Source organism: Urocampus carinirostris, chromosome 13, assembly GCF_059441175.1.
Source record: "Urocampus carinirostris isolate Australia breed hairy pipefish chromosome 13, RoL_Ucar_1.0, whole genome shotgun sequence".
NCBI lineage: Eukaryota > Metazoa > Chordata > Actinopteri > Syngnathiformes > Syngnathidae > Urocampus > Urocampus carinirostris.
Genome location: NC_142361.1, coordinates 8,561,373 through 8,579,546, shown reverse-complemented (window position 1 = coordinate 8,579,546; position 18,174 = coordinate 8,561,373). Strand labels below are relative to the sequence as shown.

At 39.1% G+C, this 18,174-nt stretch overlaps 1 protein-coding gene across 3 annotated transcripts in view; it reads left to right on the top strand.

Moving 5' to 3' along the window:
• The window catches only part of marchf8 (membrane-associated ring finger (C3HC4) 8), a 129,929-nt gene that overhangs the window by 31,721 nt on the left and 80,034 nt on the right, over positions 1–18,174 (top strand). For all 3 annotated transcript variants that reach the window (XM_088350965.1, XM_088350964.1, XM_088350966.1), the window contains one exon: positions 13,042–13,235. In XM_088350965.1, the coding sequence (XP_088207091.1) occupies positions 13,131–13,235 (105 nt within the window). In that variant the 5' untranslated portion in view covers positions 13,042–13,130. The remainder of the gene's footprint in view (positions 1–13,041; positions 13,236–18,174) is intronic.

Here is an 18,174-nt window from a genome sequence, read left to right as displayed (position 1 = left end):
ATGTAAGAAATTGACGTAAAATAGTTCTTTATGGCTGTGTAAGCCTGCTGCCTAGAATCCAGTGCGGCTTGTACAAAAACAAAGTTGAGTTTTGTGCATGTGGCTTTTACGTAGGTGCACTCTGTCGTTGGCAATTCACGGTAATTCAACAACTAATAAACATATACTGGACACTCTCAGAAAATTAGAATATTGTGATAAAGTTCTTTATTTTCTGTAATGCAATTAAAAAAACAAAAATGTCATACATTCTGGATTCATTACACATCAACTGAACTATTTCAAGCCTTTTATTTTTTGAATATTGCTGAATTTGGCTTACAGCTTAAGAAAACTCAAAAATCCTATCTCAAAATATTAGTATATCATGAAAAAGTATACAAGTAGGCTATTCAACTAATCACCTGAATCATCTAATTAACTCGAAACACCTTGCGAGGGTTTCCTGAGCCTTAAAAACACTCAGCTTGGTTCAGTAAACTAAATCACAAGTATGGGGAAGACTGCTGATCTGACTGCTGTCCAGAGGACCATCATTGATACCCTCCATCAGGAGGGTAAGACACAAAAAGAAATTTCTCAAAGAGCAGGCTGTTCACAGAGTGCAGTTTCAAAGCATATCCACAAAAAGTCTGTTGGAAGGGAAAAATGTGGCCGGAAACGCTGCACAACCAAGAGAGATGACCGCAGCCTTAACAAAATTGTGAAGAAGAGCCGCTTCCAGAATTTTGGGGAGCTTCAAAGACAGTGGGCTGAAGCTGGAGTCCAGGTATCAAAAGCCACAGTTCACAGACGTGTCCAGGAAATGGGCTACAATAGCCGTATTCCCATGGTCAAGCCACTTCTGAACTCAAGACAACGGAAGAAGCGTCTGACTTGGGCTATGGAGAAGAAGCACTGGACAGTTGCAGAGTGGTCCAAAGTCCTCTTTTCAGACGAAAGCAAGTTTTGCATTTCATTTGGAAGTCAAGGCGCCAGAGTCTGGAGAAAGGCTGGAGAGGAGCAAAATCCAAGTTGCTTGAAATCCAGTGTGAAGTTCCCACAGTCAGCAATGGTTTGGGGAGCCATGTCAGCTGCTGGTGTTGGTCCACTGTGTTTCATCAAGTCCAGAGTAAATGCAACTGTGTACCAAGAGATTTTAGAGCACTACATGCTTCCATCTGCTGAAAAGCTCTATGGAGATGAGTATTTCATTTTCCAGCATGATCTGGCACCTGCCCACAGTGCCAAAACCACCAGTAACTGGTGCACTGACCATGGCATCACTGTCCTTGATTGGCCTGCTAATTCCCCTGACCTGAACCCCATCGAGAATTTGTGGGGTATAGTTAAGAAGAAGATGAAAGACACCAGACCTACAAATGCAAATGAGCTGAAGGCCGCTATCGAAGCATCCTGGGCATCAATAACACCTCAGCAATGCCACAGGCTGATTGCCTCCATGCCACGCCGGATAGATGCAGTAATCCGTGCAAAAGGATTCCCAACCAAGTACTGAGTGCATCAATGGACATTTTCAAATGTTTGATTTAGTTTTGCTGTTATAAAATTATTTTTTTACTTGGTCTGAGGAAGTATTCTAATATTTTGAGATAGGATTTTTGAGTTTTTTTCAGCTGTAAGCCAAAATCAGCAATATTCAAATAATAAAAGGCTTGAAATAGTTCAGTTGATGTGTAATGAATCCAGAATGTATGACATTTTTGTTTTTTTAATTGCATTACAGAAAATAAAGAACTTTATCACAATATTCTAATTTTCTGAGACAGTCCAGTATACTTGCTCCAGTGACAAGAGTCACAGAAATAGTTGAAATAAGTTAATTTGCCTTGCATTAACTTTGGTTTAGGGCATGATATAACTTGTTTGCTGTAAACGTTTTATCTCTCACACACCCAGATGTTGACTCTATCCTCACTCACTTAGTTACAAAGAATGTTAATTGTAATGCATCATTTCACTGCCTTTGTCATTGTCATTTAAGCCTACCTGTTCCTCGAATCTTTTGGTTGCTAAGCAACATTTGAAAGCTGAGCTGTGATGAGAATGCGTATGACTGTGCATGACAGGCATCCATGTCGAAACGTATTTATGTTTATAAAATGTCGGTTGCGGTCATGATCTGAAGCAGATTGACGGCTCGGTTTGAGGAGGTCGTGTAAAATCGATGGCATGGGTTTTATTTTTATACCGGCCTAGGAACAATGTATCCCGTGGTGTTGAACTTTAAGTGACCGACTTTGAAATGCATTCACAGGTCAAAATTAAACTTTAATGATGGAAAAACAGGCTTCCTTTCCTATGTGAAAATGGAGATGCTGACGCTAAAACAGAGAGAGTGACTCGTCGTTCTCTAGAATTCGTCTGCTTACAGAATGTCTCGTCCCCAACAGGAATGCGGCTTAATTACAGCCTAAGTGGGCCTCATTAGCATAGAATCAAGAAGAACGCTGTGCAGGTTTATTAAAAAAATGCATGGTGACATTTCAGGCATTGCAAAGAAAGTCATAATAATATTGTTTGTGCTGCTGTCTGTATTTGAAGGGACTAAATTATGATAATTTATTCCTCCTAACATCTCTTGAAGGAATTGAAACTCACATTAAGGTGTCAAGCCTATGAGAAAGAGATGACTTTTTGCACTCTGAATGTTCTCAGTAACGTTACTTGAGTTTGCCTTGGGTTAGCAATGTTACTGTTATTTTTTGCGGGTGGACCCTAATGAAGGAAAATAGGAACTGAGGCAGGACTGCTCAAATCAAGGATGGTATTTAATTACAAAACCGGGAACAAAGTAACATCAAACAAATAACATGTCCAAACATAATCAAACCTGGCAATATCCCAACCAGTAACAAAGACAAACCATAAATGGAAATGCAATGATCCGACACATTGTGCCGTCAGAGCAGGCAATATCAAGTCATGAGAAAATTAGTGGCAGGTGCGTGGAGCTTGGGCTCTGGTGTGTCTTGGCGCACACCCGGTTGGCGCCCTCTGGGGTAAGGCGGCATGCCAGATCCTCACATTTCCTTGCCATGAAGGGCGTGACGGACCAAAGAAAAAAAAAACAAAACAATTAGAAACCCTGTAAGCTGTAGGAGACAGTCCTTCGCCGGGACAGGGAACACGAAGCGGCTGGTAAAGAAGATAGAGGCCATGGGACTTTTTCCTCGTCGCCAAGACCATGAACAGAATTATTCGAGGGGCTTTATTTTGGCTTGCCGGGCAGGAATATGCTAGCTTGCCTGTGTCTTTTTGATGGTCGGGTCATTCTGTGTTTGGTTGCCATATCGTTTTTTTTTATTTTTTTTTTTGGTTATGGTTTGGATTATTTGCTAGGAAAATGAGGGATTACTGTAACTCCACTTGTTAAGACTTGGTTTGTTTTTGTTTGTTGTTCCTTGTTGTTAATAAACAATTCCTTTGTTGAGCACACCTGCCTCCGTTCTGGCCTCCGTGCAAAACGTGACTACATTTTTATTTCAGCAGAAAATATTTCACAATTTAATTCATACTTTTTTTTGTATGCTTTCTTTTTTTTAACTCATAGTTTTAGCATAAAGTTTCCCTTGTTTTAAATCCCCCCTGAATCATTTCATAAGCATTTTGGGGTTGAATTCTAAATGTATTCAAGGTAATATCAATTGGCTTCCAAAAACAGTCAAAAATAGTCAAAAACAAAAAAAACATTGTTTTCAATGCTTCCCTGTAGAACAAAAATTAGAAATGCCGATACTCACTAATTGAAGAAGAATTTTCGAACAAGCAAGCCATTATGAAAGAAACACTAAGCGTAGTGCACGCATTGTAGACTTCTCTTACCTTCTTTGCAATTTTGTCTTACTCAGCCAGCAAACTATCTAGACTGAATTGACCTTTGTTGTTTTGTGCTTCCAACTCTACATAAAAAAAAAAAAAAAAAAAAATCAATGTTCTTGTGCTATGTCCTCTGACTGGCTGGCAACTAGTCCAGGGTGTCCCCTGCCCACTGCCTGAAGATTGCTGGGATGGGCTCCAGCACCCTTGCGACCCTGGTGAGAATAAGCGACACAGAAAATGGATGGTTGGATGGATGTTCTTTAGCTAAAACACTTCTTTAAACACAATGATCCCCTGGCCCTTGTTCTAGTCTCAGTTTATGGTAATATATTCCGATTCTTTAGCCCACAACGTAGTCGAGACAGTCCCAAATGAGGCTCAGTAATTATTTTTCATGCATGTCGTACGTGACAATTAAATCCTAGCACGTTTATGTGGGAATATGTCTCCCGGGACTACCGCTCTCTCTCTGAATACTCTAGTAAGTTTCCTTTTAGAGCGTTTATGGCCCGTTATTTTCCTTTTTTGTAACCTGCCTGGAAGATGCCTGCAGAGGTATGAAGTGCAGGTTTACTACTGTAGCTCAGGATGGGCAGACAGACGCACGCTCTTGTGCACACCACAAACGGCAAATTCCGCCGGCAGACAAATCTCAGGTCTGATCTGACAGCAGCAGGAATAAGACCAAGCGCAGTTGAGCGTAATGCCAGGGCAGTCGGAGGCTGCCATCGACAGGACGAGGATTCAAAACGGCATAGACCTCCTTCAAAAAGGCGAAGTTCATTGTAATTCTTTTTCCAGCCAATTATAACCAGATTTATGTAGTGTACCTTTACCTGTCCCAATTCTAATGGTTTTACCTTCAGAATTTTATGTTTGGATCATAAGTCTGTCATTTAATAAGTGGAGTTGCAGTAATCCCTCGTTTTCCGCAGGGGGTGCAATCCAAAAATGTCCAGGGATAGTGAAATAAAAACCTTTATTTATGAAATACTCTATTATACATTGAAACCAAAAAACAAACCCTATTTACAGGCTCAAGAATTTGTTACAAGGTGGGGTGCGTTGTTTGTTTGGTCCCTAAAAAGTACCACATTCTCTCCATTACCTCATTCCATGCCATAACATAAAAATCAGTTTTCTGAAGCATTGTCCCAGAGTGCCCAAAAGTAAAAATACGATTTATTATAAAGGGTTTGGTTTCATTAGGAAGAATCAAGTCTCTGGGATTGTATTCAGTATGATAAATCACTGTTAGATGGCAGGAAAGGTTTTAATCAAAACTTTTTCCACACATCGAGGAAGCCCATTTTCTTAGTATTGCTTCCTGTATCCTGCAAATGAGAGTGTGTAGGCTGCCCCATATAGTGAGTAAGCGTAGTGAAGCTGTCTGGTGAGAACGGCGAGATATGGATAAAACATAATATGCAGTTCTTCAACCGAGCTTATTCCTTTCAAATGCAGGAAAGCAGTCGCCCGAGGGAACCTGATCGCCATGGTGACCAGCAATGTTTGATCACATACGGAGGTTGAAAGAGGCTGCAATAATGACTTAAGCCAGAAGTAGGCATCAGCGAGTAGAAAAGTTCCAAAAATTGCATCAGCGAGTTGAAAAGTTCCAAAAATTATACTGCACCGTTAATAGATAAAAGTACAGACGCTGCCCTACTTATGAACGAGATGGGTTCCGCACGATCGTAGCATGTCGAGAAGTCAAAATTGGTTGTTGATTGAAAGCATTTTTCCTCTACCTTTTAGGCCCGGTCGCAGTTGGTCCAGAGCATAATGTAGGCTTGATGTAGCTGTTCTACCCATGTGGATCTGTGAACCTAATTATCGGGCTGCATGTAAATGGACTGCATTTTTGTAGCCTTTTGCCAGTCATTGAGGACCACCAAAGCGCTTTACAATGCACCTCACACTTTACCCATTCACACACCGATGGCAGAGCCATGCATGGCGACTACCTGTGTATCGGAGGCATTAGGGTTTCAGTGACTTTCCCCACTTCAACATTTAACTCAGAGGAGCTGACAATCAAACTAGTGTTCTATTTGACACAAAAGACACCGGCTCTACATCTAATTGTTCAGTATTTATTTTTGATAGATTCTCAGATTTGGGTATCAAGTATTTCCTCTATTTTCACGGTTAATCCCGTTCCATTACCAGGCAAATCTGCGAATTAAAAATAATATACTGTATTTTATGTTTACACCGAAAAACGTCAGTAACCAGATGATGAAGGTGCTTTATCTCAGTCAGATCATGAGGAACTGCTTCATGTGGGGGAGAAAAAAACAACAACTTGGAAAGTGATGGGCTGTACTTGCCCAAGGCACACCACAGAAAGTGTTGCCCCTGCGATCAAGGTAGCTTAGGGATACTTGAACAGCTTAGACCGCAATGTTATTGATGCGCAGGCAGACAAGGGGCGGGGTAATTGTTAAGCCAATCAGAATGCAGAATACAATGCACGATGAAAAACGAAACCGTGAAAAGTAACCCGCGATACAGCCGGGGATTACTGTATTAGTGCTAGGTGGTATGACAGTTTACTTGGCAAATTAAATTATTAGGATCAGTGGTTTTGATAAAAAAAATTGTTTACTGAGAAAACTTGTTTCTTCTCCTATTGAAAGCTTTTTATTTTACAAATGAGGCATTGGTGAGTGTTTCCTTGGTGAAACAGGTATTACTCCTGGCTTCACCAATTATGGTACTATATAGAGTTTTTTTTAAACAATGGAAGTGAGACTGTCTTTTCGCTTGCTTGGAGCATGCACTACTAAACAGAAGTTGTCACACATTTATTTGATGACTCATACAGTCACTGGAGTGTTCACAAACTGGAAACTCACTATTCTCATGAACGCAAAAAAGACTGTTATAATATTCAAAAGCCAGCTTAAAAAACAATATAGTATTCTGTGTTTGGCAATCAATCAAAATGGCCTAGCCACGATCTATTTCAATCAATTCAATGTTGATTTGTAGCACTGTGAACTGGTAAAAAAGAAATCTATTTTGCTGGGCCAGTCAAAATGGCCAACAGCATGACAAACTCAAGTATATTTTGTTTCAAGTATTCATCAGTATTCCAGCAAAAATTCCTCCTTAGTGAGATGAGAAAAATTACATTCTAAACCACAACTCATTGGACTATGTCTGTGACACTTTTTTATGAGAAGCTGTTTGAGAAGTGTCTCGGATTTGCTCTTAACATCATACTTACACGTGCACCATTATACTCTCCTACAAAAATCGTCAAACCCATGCACAAACACTACTATATTCTTATACATACTACTATACTCTCCAACACATACTATGATACGCTCATAATCACACTACTATGCACTATCACACATACTTTACTCCAACACACACACTACTACACTTACACACAAACCCTACTATGCTTTCATACACATACTAATATACTTTCATACACATACTCAGGGTTGGGTAGGGTTACTTTAACTGGATTACTTTCAATTACTTTTGGATTACTCCAATACCAAATATGCTAATAAAAGACAAAAGAAACTAAATATGAATAAAATTACTAAATTTTGTGCAGGCTTGGGGAGTAACAGAATACATGGAATGGCAAAAATGATGTTGGCAAGCTGTTTGGATTTATTTTCATTTTGTTTCTGTCGCATTTTATGTTCGTTTTGCCGTAGATCAAAGCCAGGAGAGAAAGCTTACCACGTGTTGTGAGTCATAATTGTATTCATATTTAGCTTATTTTGTCTCTTATTAGCATATTTGGTATTGGAGTAATCCAAAAGTAATTGAAAGTAATCAAGTTAAAGTAACCCTACCCAACCCTGCACATACTACTACACTTCCACACTCACACCTCTATCACCATACTACTATGCACACACACACACACACACACACACACACACACACACACACACACATATACAAATACACTACTATAGTCCAACTCACACTATTATACCCTCTCACGCACTACTATCCTTTTTGCACACCATTAAAATTGCTACTACTGTAGGTTGTTTTCTTTTTTTTTTACACCCAGTGTAATAATACCCACTGTCACAACCGGAACAAGCTGTGGACCCAAATGTGTAACGTTTCACACAATGCTTTATTAAGGGATTGGGGGAGTCAGGGACAGGAGAAAAGACAGCGATGTGGTGCTCGCTGGATAAGTGAAACAGGAAGCCCCCGCAGCCGATGACTTATGGCGAGGCAGACAGGCAGGGCTGGAGAACGAAGCATAATAGTGGATCGGAACAAGTTGGGTAGCCGGGACGGGAGAACAAAGCGTGGTCGGGCATCGATATAGGACACAGGGGACTGAATCAGGCAGGTTACGGGTAGCTGGGACAGGAGAATAGAGCGTGGATCGGAGATCGATACAGGAAACGGGTCGTAATCAGGCAGGATACGGGTAGCCGGGACAGGAGAACGGATCCGGGATCGGAACAGGTCGGGATCAAAACGGGAGCGAGGTGACATCGTCTCAGTTTACTAATAATATATTCTTTAGCCCACAAAAGTAGTCGAGACAGTCACAAATGAGGCTCAGTAATTATTTTTCATGTATGTCGTACGTGACAATTAAATCCTAGTTTATGTGGGAATATGTCTCCTGGGATTACCGCTCTCTCTCTGAATACTCTAGTGAGTTTCCTTTTAGAGCGGGAGTCAAAAGTGCTTGCCTTGCATACGCTGAGGTTTGCTGACTGACTGAACAGGAGTGAACGAGAATGACGGGCATAAATAGGAGGAGGACTATTTAGGGAACGAGTGGCAGCTGGGGCTGAAAGAGTGAGAGTAGGTGAGGGCATTTGACAAATCATGACAATCGTGCTCTCTCCGTTCCTATTCACTTTATATACATCGGACTTTAAGTACAACTCTGAGTCCATGTGCAAAAGTTTGCCGACGACACTGCGATCGTGGGTTGTATCAGAAATGGGCAGGAGGAGGAGTACAGGAAATTGATTCAGGACTTTGTCCGATGGAGAGACGCAAACCACCTGCACCTGAACACCACCAAGATCAGGGAGATGGTGGTGGACTTCAGGAGAACCAGAACTCACCCGGTTCCTGTAACCATCAAAGGAGAATGTGTAGAATTTGTCCAGACCTACAAATACCTGGGTGTGCAGCTGGACAACAAACTGGACTGGACTGCCAACACAGAATGAAATGAAATGATCTGAAATGATCTGCATTTATATAGCGCTTTTCAAGTCAATGACTTCCCAAAGCGCTTTACATTGTGCTTCACATTTCCCAATAGCGGCCGTTATCTGTGCAGCCATGTAAGGCGCTAACCTGCTTATTGGGGGTATTGGGGTTTCAGTGTCTTACCCAAGGACACTTCAGCATGTAACACAGACAAGCCGGGATTCGAACTGGGATCCCTTAATCCTAAAACGATCGCTCTACCTCCTGAGCTACTGCCGAAGCTCTATGTAGGAAAGGGCAAAGCCGACTTTACTTCCTCAGAAGGCTGGCCTCCTTCAAAATCTGCAAAAAGCTCCTGAAACTATTCTATGAGACAGTAGTGGCAAGCGCCCTCTTCTATGCGACAGCGTGTTGGGGAGGCAGCGTCAAGAAGAAGGATGCCTCTCGTCTCAATAAACTGGCTAGGAAAGCGAGCTCTGTTGTGGGCAAAGAGCTGGACAGCCTAACTACAGTAGCTGAGAGACGGGCACTGGAAAAGCTGCGGTCAATCATGGACAATCCATCGCATCCACTACACAGCATTATTTCCAGACAGAAGAGCAGTTTCAGCGACAGACTGCTGTCACTGTCTTGTACTACGGACAGACTGAAGAGATCTTTTCTTCCTCATGCCATGAGGCTCTTTAACTCTACCCGGCAGAGTAAAAGCCCACAGTAAACCACACCACCTACATTGCATATTACCGAATCTTATTGCAATATGTATTCTGTGTAGCACTATTTAGTTATTCTATATAACACGCTACAGTGGGCATTTGCACGTCACGCTGGGTATTTGTATATTGTATTCTTTTTGTTTTATTATTGTATTGTTCTCAGCGAAGGGATGCTGCTGGAAATGTGAATTTCCCTTCGGGGATGAATAAAGTATCTATCTATCTATCTATGACAACCCACACTTTTTAGTGTTGTTTTACTTTGGGTACTAACCATTGAGATGCACAGAGACTGTGGGTAAATCAATCATTAAATGGGTATTTAAAGAGTCTTCCTGTTAATTAGACCAAACTAACTTCCTGTTTAATACTGCACATTATAATTGTCCATGTATGAGATTATTCTAGTATGTGTGAGAGTATAGTAGTGAGTGTATGAGAGGATAGTAGTGGTGTGTGTATGAGATTATAGTAGTATGAGAGAATAGTAGTATGTTTGCGAGCGTATAGTTGTCTGTATGAAAGTATAGTAGTATATGTGTGACAGCATAATAGTGTATGAGAGTATAGTGATATGTGCAAGAGGAGAGTAGTATGGGTGAGACACTATAATAGTGTGAATGAGAGTACAGAAATATAATAGTATTTGTAAAAGCGTATAGTAGTGTGTATATAAAAGTATACTAGTTTATATGTAACAACATAGTAGTGTTGCTCTCTGCACTATTGTAATTACAGCGTTATTGTTACAGTGTTAATGTTACTGTGTACCTGACTTGTTAACCTGACTGCCCATTTTGCACAACTGGTTAGCTACTCTTCTTGCACTATCGGCACTATGGTAAAATACTATACGTAGCCAAAATACAATACAACATTATTTATACCTATATATTCAAGGAAACTGTGGGGGCCAGATGCATCGACATTTCGTTCTGTATACACGTGTACTAGAATGACAATAAAGTAGATCTGAATCTGAATCTGAATCTGAATCTGTGTGTGTATAAGAGTATAATAGTATATGTGAAACAGTATAGCAGTGTAAATGAGAGTACAGTAGTATTTGTGAAAGAGAATAGTATATATGGGAGAGTATATTAGTATGTGTGACAGCATAGTAGTGTATATGAAGGTATAGTGAGTGATATGTGTACTCTCTTTAGTGGTAAGACGGTACAAGTAGTGTGTGTATATAAGAGTAAAGTAATATGTGTGAGAAAATATAATGTTGTTTGTGCATGTGTATGACATTGTCTGTAAATGTATATGTGCATGTACTAGGGTATGATGATCTATGTGTGAGCCAGTATGATTCACTTCTCAAACGGCCTCTCATACTTTTTCTATTCATTTTTGTTGATTTATGGCTTTTTCTCTTTGTGACTTTTGGGCTTTCTCCCAAAATCTTTCATCTTCACTGACTCTATTTGGTGACAAATTACCTCGCATTGATGTATTATGAAACTGTTTTGATTACATAGCCTGGCAAAATCAGTCCTGTTTGTTCTAAAGTAATTGTTGTCTCCTTTTTAATGGATTCCCTTTTATTTTTACCATGAATATATTGGAATTTGTTCCAGTGTGATTTTTTTTTCTGAAGGAGACACTGTCTCAAACTAAATCAAAGTCTAGACTTCGGTTTGGTAAATTTTGGGAGTTCGGTTAGAAATTGTGTCCAGGGACCTGAGCCCTGAGTTCTATCCAATTGGTTTGATTTGCATTTATGCATGAATATACACAATGTATTATATTATATTTAATGTTATATTTGTTTTTTAAATACATTTGTTTCATCAAATGGTTTTGAAACACTTTGAATAAAAACAATATACTAGGTCCCTGTTTTAAACACTTAATTGGATATTTACTTTTGTAATATTTCTTTAGCATTTTAGTGGTACTCTAGCATAACTGAAGTTGTATCTGTGTAGTATTTCTCAAATAATATTTTTGTAGTTTATCTCTAGTAGAACTTTTGTGATATTACTGTAGTACTACTTCTGAACTCGTATTTTTGTATACTAGTCTTTCTGACATAGTATTAAGTATTTTGTAGTATTTCTGTATTAGTATTTTGTGACATTACTGCACTAGTATTTCTGAACTCTTATTTTTGTATAATAGTATTAAGTCAAGTCAAGTCAAGTTATAATTATTTGTATAGCCCTTTATCACAAAAAGTCTCAAAGGGCTTTACAGAGCACAACAACAACAACAAAATTGGCTAGCTAACTGGCTACTTTTTATCTTTGTAGCTAGCTATCTTCGTACATTTTTAGCAAGCTATCTACCTAGCTTTTTACATTTTATGCATAATATCGAGCTAATACTGTACATGTATTTTATAGCGTTTCTGTAGTATTCATTTTTTTTCTTCTCAGATTTAAATCTTAAAAATATTTGGTCCATGTTTTTGGGCACTTAAACTGATTTTTAGTAATTTTGTTGTAATTTTGTAGTATTTTTGTAGAAGTATTTTTGTGGTAGACACAAAGGCACAATGTGGACAACAGTGGCTTAGAAAAACATTTGTTTAGGATTATTAGTACTTTATTATATATATATGTGTGTGTATATGTATGTATATGTATGTATAATATATTTTTATATATATATATATATATATATATATATATATATATATAAGATAGATGCATATATATCTGGAGGGACGAAAGCATGAACAACTTAGGTGCCGAGGTGCTTAACTTGTTTGGGTGTTCAGGCATTTGGGTTGGCCATGGTCAAATTTTTAGTTTTTTGCTACTTTTTCCTTTCATGGCAGACACTCGTACAATATTTTCGTATTTTGTAATTATTTCCTTCTTTGACTCAATTGTTGTTGTTTTTTTCCACTTTTGCTTCCCCTTATCACTAACTTTCTAGGGATAGAAAAAGGAAATCAAAAAAACAAAATAACAATAAAATGAGATTTGTTGCCTCTCAAACACAATTGGGTATGACGCCGGTCGACTGAACATGAAGGGGAGATTGAACAGCGCATTGTCGCTTCTTCTTCTTAGCTTTATTTTGCCAGGGCAAAAGCCACGTCCTACTTTTTAGTCCTGACCCACCAGTTGAAAAACAATGGTCTAAAACATGTTGAAAATCTTCTAAAAGATCTTTACTTGGGGTGTAATGAGTAATCCTACCACATCTGTGTTTTTGTTGGCATGGCGTGATCTGTAAAATAACCTTTTGATGCTAGTAATAGATAGGAATTTCCACAATTTATCTGGTTCAAATGGATTTCCTCGTTATGTAAACCACACGCTGCATCATAGTTTTGTTTAGTCCATTTATGCGAGTTTGTCTTCTGCAGGGCCCTCCAGTGGCAAAGCATCATGAGCATAGTTGAAGCGTGGAACCAGCAGACGAGCGCTTGAGCGTTCCCTCAACTCGTGAGCTGGGATGAACATGCCACTGCACCAGATCTCGGTCATCCCACGCGATGTCACCTCGTCCCGGACTTCGGCCGGTGGAGGAGGCGGCAAATCGAAGGACAAGGACAAACTGGTATGTGAAGAGTTTATTACTGTCAATTGTTACTGAAAATCAGCAAAACTACTTACTGTGTTTACGACAAGTATATTTTAATTTTGAAAGAGGATACCTTCGAGTGCTTGACATCTTTAAAAATGCTCAATTTTGTGTGTGTGTGTGTGTGTGTGTGTGTGTGTGTCTTCGTATGTCTCTTTCTATTATTTTACTCGGGTGTCACGGTTAATTTGGCTGATAGTTCCAACTGCTGTTATCGGATGCTCATACGGAGAAACAATCATGATCGTTGTTTTTCGAATTATTTTTAAGTCATTTTGGGAGTTTTTCGAGTGTTTTAGCACCATTTGTTGTGGCCCTTCATGTTTTCGGCTGCTTTTGGGTCCTTTGAAAGGAGAGTCATAATTCCCATGACGGCACCATTAGCCACTACATAGCTCCACACCATTTAAGCACGATCACACCCTTGTGTTTGTATTGATAGTACACTTTCTCGAGCAGGTATCAAGTGCACGAACAAAGCACATTACTAAAACATTACGTGTAACAAAGGAAGACAGACAGGTGTTCTTAAGAAGCCTCGCACATGCTGCATATGCTGATTTATTTCCCTTTTATACTACTCCAAGCCTCCCACACAATTACATTTTGGCATTATCAAGATTTTTCTTTACTCACTCGTCTATAATTGGGAATTTGCTTCATACAATGAGTGAAACAAAAGATGTTATGTTGGCTTATCAATCCGAATTGACAAGTAGCAACATTTGTAATCCCTTTGTGTCCCAAAAAAGACACTAAGTGGTAGTAATTCATTTAGGAACGGTTCACAACTTGGGTCATAGGGATACAACTTTCTGCAGTGTGTCTTGGGCGAATACAACCCGGCGGCTCTGTTTATTTTCTGTTAGGGTTTTGCTCCCCCTCATGAAACAGAACAGTACTGCTTTCTATTGTTACCAGTAGCAGGTAATGCTTCTTGATCTAACTTAAGTACTGTACCTTTATCAGGTGTTAGCTGTTGTTTTTCAGTGTGAAGCGTCAATCCAGGTATAAGCCGGACCTCCGCATTGACGATACTCAGCGTGTGACAATTCTGATACTGGGGAAAAAGACTATTTTGTTCCGAAATTTGTAGTATCACATCATACCAGCTCAGTAGCCTAGATGGTAAGGCGCCCGCTTTGAGACTGGGAGGTCGGTGGTTCGCGCCCCGGCCGAGTCATTCCTAAGACTTAAAAGTGGTCGGCGGCGCCCTCTGTTGGCTGCGGCTGCATCGGCTCGCTACAACGGGTCAGGTGCAATCGACATTTCGTTCTGTGTACATTGTTACACAGAATGACAATACAAGGAAATTATTATTATTATTATTATTATATAATATGCAGTAGATGACTTGTGGCTTTCAGAATTTGGCTAAAAAACAAATTTATTGGCGATAGTGATCCATTAATCTTCAAAGGTAACTTGATTCACGCTAAAAAGTGTGTTGCGTTATGATGGAAGATAAAAGCATTTTTACGCCACATTTGTTTTTAGTAACGATCATCCGATGGCGTTAAAATATCTATGGTTAAAAAAAAAAGGAGGGGGTATTGTCCTGACATCAATTTTAACCTTGTTTAGAATCAATAGTGCAATAAAGAAGAATGCTTATTTTTAAAATTATAATTTTATTATACAGAAATTATATGTTTTTCAAAAAAATAAAAATGACAGTACTTGTATTTGGTAAACAAATAAGTGAGCTTTTAAATGGGCTTCATTCTCTGGCTTCAATGTATTAATTAAATAGATACCTAAATAAGGTAAGTAAAGATTTCTACTTAGTGGATTTTAAACATCATGGGTCCTTTATGGAATGTAACCCCTGCGAAAAACAAGTAATAACTGGATCCATGTGTGTTTTTCTGATTTAGTTATGGTTATCTCTATTAGTGTTTACTTTTTTGTATGCAATTTTTGTTGGTGTTTTTATCTGTCTTTGTTTTTGTTTCTCTTTTTGTTTCACAACGCCTGTTTTTACGTTTTTTTTTCGCACGTCTGTTATTTGAATGTGTGCTTCGGATTTCACATACATTCTGGAAGTAGCTTTGTGACCTGAAAGATTTGTAAGTAGAGAGACTTTTTGAGTGTAAATGCGCTAATGCCTCAGAACATGAAACAAATACATGTTAAAATTCAAAACACCCAAGGAGAGGCACATAATGAAGAAAAACCATGAATAAAGAAAAAATTTCAAATATTAATTTATCTCTTAACTCTAACTGGGGACACAAAGAGCATGCCAGGATTCACACATATGCACCGGTTTGCCAGGTGTTTACAGAGCAGGAAGGGGACACACAGAGCATGCCGGGGTCCAGGCATAGCACCGGTTTGTCAGGCAGAACTCTGGTAGCGGCGAATGGCAGCGCGCACTCTATTGTGTTTTTGACTACATATGCTGAAAGGCTTTTGGGTCTGAAGGCAATATTTTCTCATTCGGGTATTTTGTAACCTGAAACATTTGTAGAGACATTTCTAAGTAGAGGTACTGTATTTGTAAACATTTTGTTTGTATCTTCTTCTGGCATTTTTATTCTTTGTGTACCTGTCCTTGGTTAATTTCGTTCATCGTATTTTTGAGTTTTTTCCATATTTTTCTTTGTGCATACGTTTTTTGTCCGTTTTTCCTATTTTTGTGGGCAAAGTCATGTGTGTTTATTTTGGTACGTGAGTCATGTGTTTTTGTGTGTGTTTGTTTTATGCGTTAAAGGGTTTTATAAGTGTGTTTCTGTGTGTGTTGTTTTTATGTGTGTGTGTGTGTGTGTGTGTGTGTGTGTGTGTGTGTGTGTGTGTGTGTGTGTGTGTGTGTGTGTGTGTGTGTGTGTGTGTGTGTGTGTGTGTGTGTGTATTTGCATCTGCAAGTTTAGCAGCACAGTATGGCACTCATTGACCTCAGACAACGCAAAGCCTACTTGGAATTCATGGACCGTCTGCTGTTCATTCAGATGAAAGTTTTTGGTGTTGCTCTCCTTCTCTGCTTCATTTTTCATTTGACAAGCTCCAGATCTGGCTTGCACCAAAAAGAAAAAAAACATCTAATTTGATGGCCTCTGCAAATAATTTCTGGCTCCTCAACAAGCAGCTGGCGGTTTTGATAAGGAAAGCAGGATTATGAAATAAGCAGCAGGTCATGCTGCAACTTTGTCGTCCACAAGTTGAGTTTAGCGTTTTGCCTGTCAATTCGTAAACAATATTTGCATTAATATGTAGTGCAGAACCAGAAGAATCTCTTTTTCGTTTCACCTGCTAATTTCCTTCCCGAGACACATGGCCAAGCAAAACTAAACAGAGCATGCTAACACGTGCAGACTGATGCATCTGCCTATTTTTGAAAATAAAAATATTACACTATTGTTCTTACACTATAGTTCTATCAGTTTTACTGCACAGAGGACAATAAGAAAAGGTTCAGGCGTCTCACATCATTGAAGTAAAAAATATATAGGATATGTTCAGAAATACACCTAATTTTACTGAACATAGTTAACGACAATTAGAAGAATGATCATAAAGCTGTTTTATTGCAGGATTCATTTTGATAAGAATATTAAAAAAATCATTCTATTTTATCTTTTTAATATTCAAATATTGATGTATTTTGTACAAGCACGATGCCCCGGCATTGTCGAGCAGTAAAGATTGGGTTCGGCTGCTTGGAGTGGTCGGTGATAGGGTGCTGCAGCACCTAATTTTGTTGCCAGAGGGCGTTAGAGACCCCATGAAAGCAGAACACACATAAGCAGATGTTTATTAATTCTGTTGGCTAAAGACACATGCGGAGGCCCAGTACAACTCTGTACATTTTCATGAAGATCGGTTCAACTGTTTCGTAGCCTATTGGTCACATACAAACACACGCACCACATACACGAACACACAAATCAGGATTTATAACGTAGTTTTTATAGATCATTCATGTTTAGTTTTTTGTATGTTATTTTTAATTTGAGTTTCATCTTAGTTTAGACACTTAATTTTTAATGTGCATTTATATGTATTTTTTTTCTTCATCAGTTTACAGCAAACTACAGATTACGCATTTTCCATGAAAAATACAAAAATCAGAATAAATAAAAATTGAGCAATGCTCATTTTTGTTTTGCCAATCGAATGTTCCTTGATTATTTATGGTGCAATAGTGTAATAGTGTGGATCGTGTAATAGTCTGTAGTTTTCAATAATCTGTGTGGCCCTTAGAGACTCCTTGTGATTAAGGGCTATACAAATCAACATAACTTGTTAATATTAATATTTTTAATTTAATCATGCTGTGCCATAATTTCTTTGGGTAATTCAGTATGCAGTTTATGATGAAAACATTTTTGTAAATAGTATGGTGTATCCTAAGTGTATCACTTGACCTTTTCTGGAAGCAGACAAACTTCCAAAACATGTGCTTCCTCAAGTTTATCAATTTACGTCACCATCTAGTTGGGCTGCAAAGATCAGTTGTGTTGTTGACGATAATCGATATAGTTGACAATTAATTTCATAGTCGATTATCGGCACTAGATGTGTTTTTCCACCAGAAGGAGGCACCTCTTCATAAAAGTGATTTCTGCTGTGAGCTGCGCATGCGCAATAGCGTCTATGGATTGAGCGGTAAGGGCCCGGTCACACAGCCGTTTGCGTCTGTATCGCGGGTAAAATTTTGCGTTTTTCTTTTGCCCGTGGTTGCCCGCGATGGAAAAGGAACAAATTTGGCCAACCCGCTGTTCATCGGTGGTATGCCCGCAAAACAGACGCTGGCGACTGTTCCGCTTCCTCATCGCGTCATTTCCGCGTCATTTTCTCGTGTGGACCACGGGTATAAAAGCTGCCGAGCCGGCGTTATGCCGAGATTTGCATCCCCTCGCTACTACAACCACTTTTACCTCGTTTTATCTAACTTTATCTAACAAAGCAGACA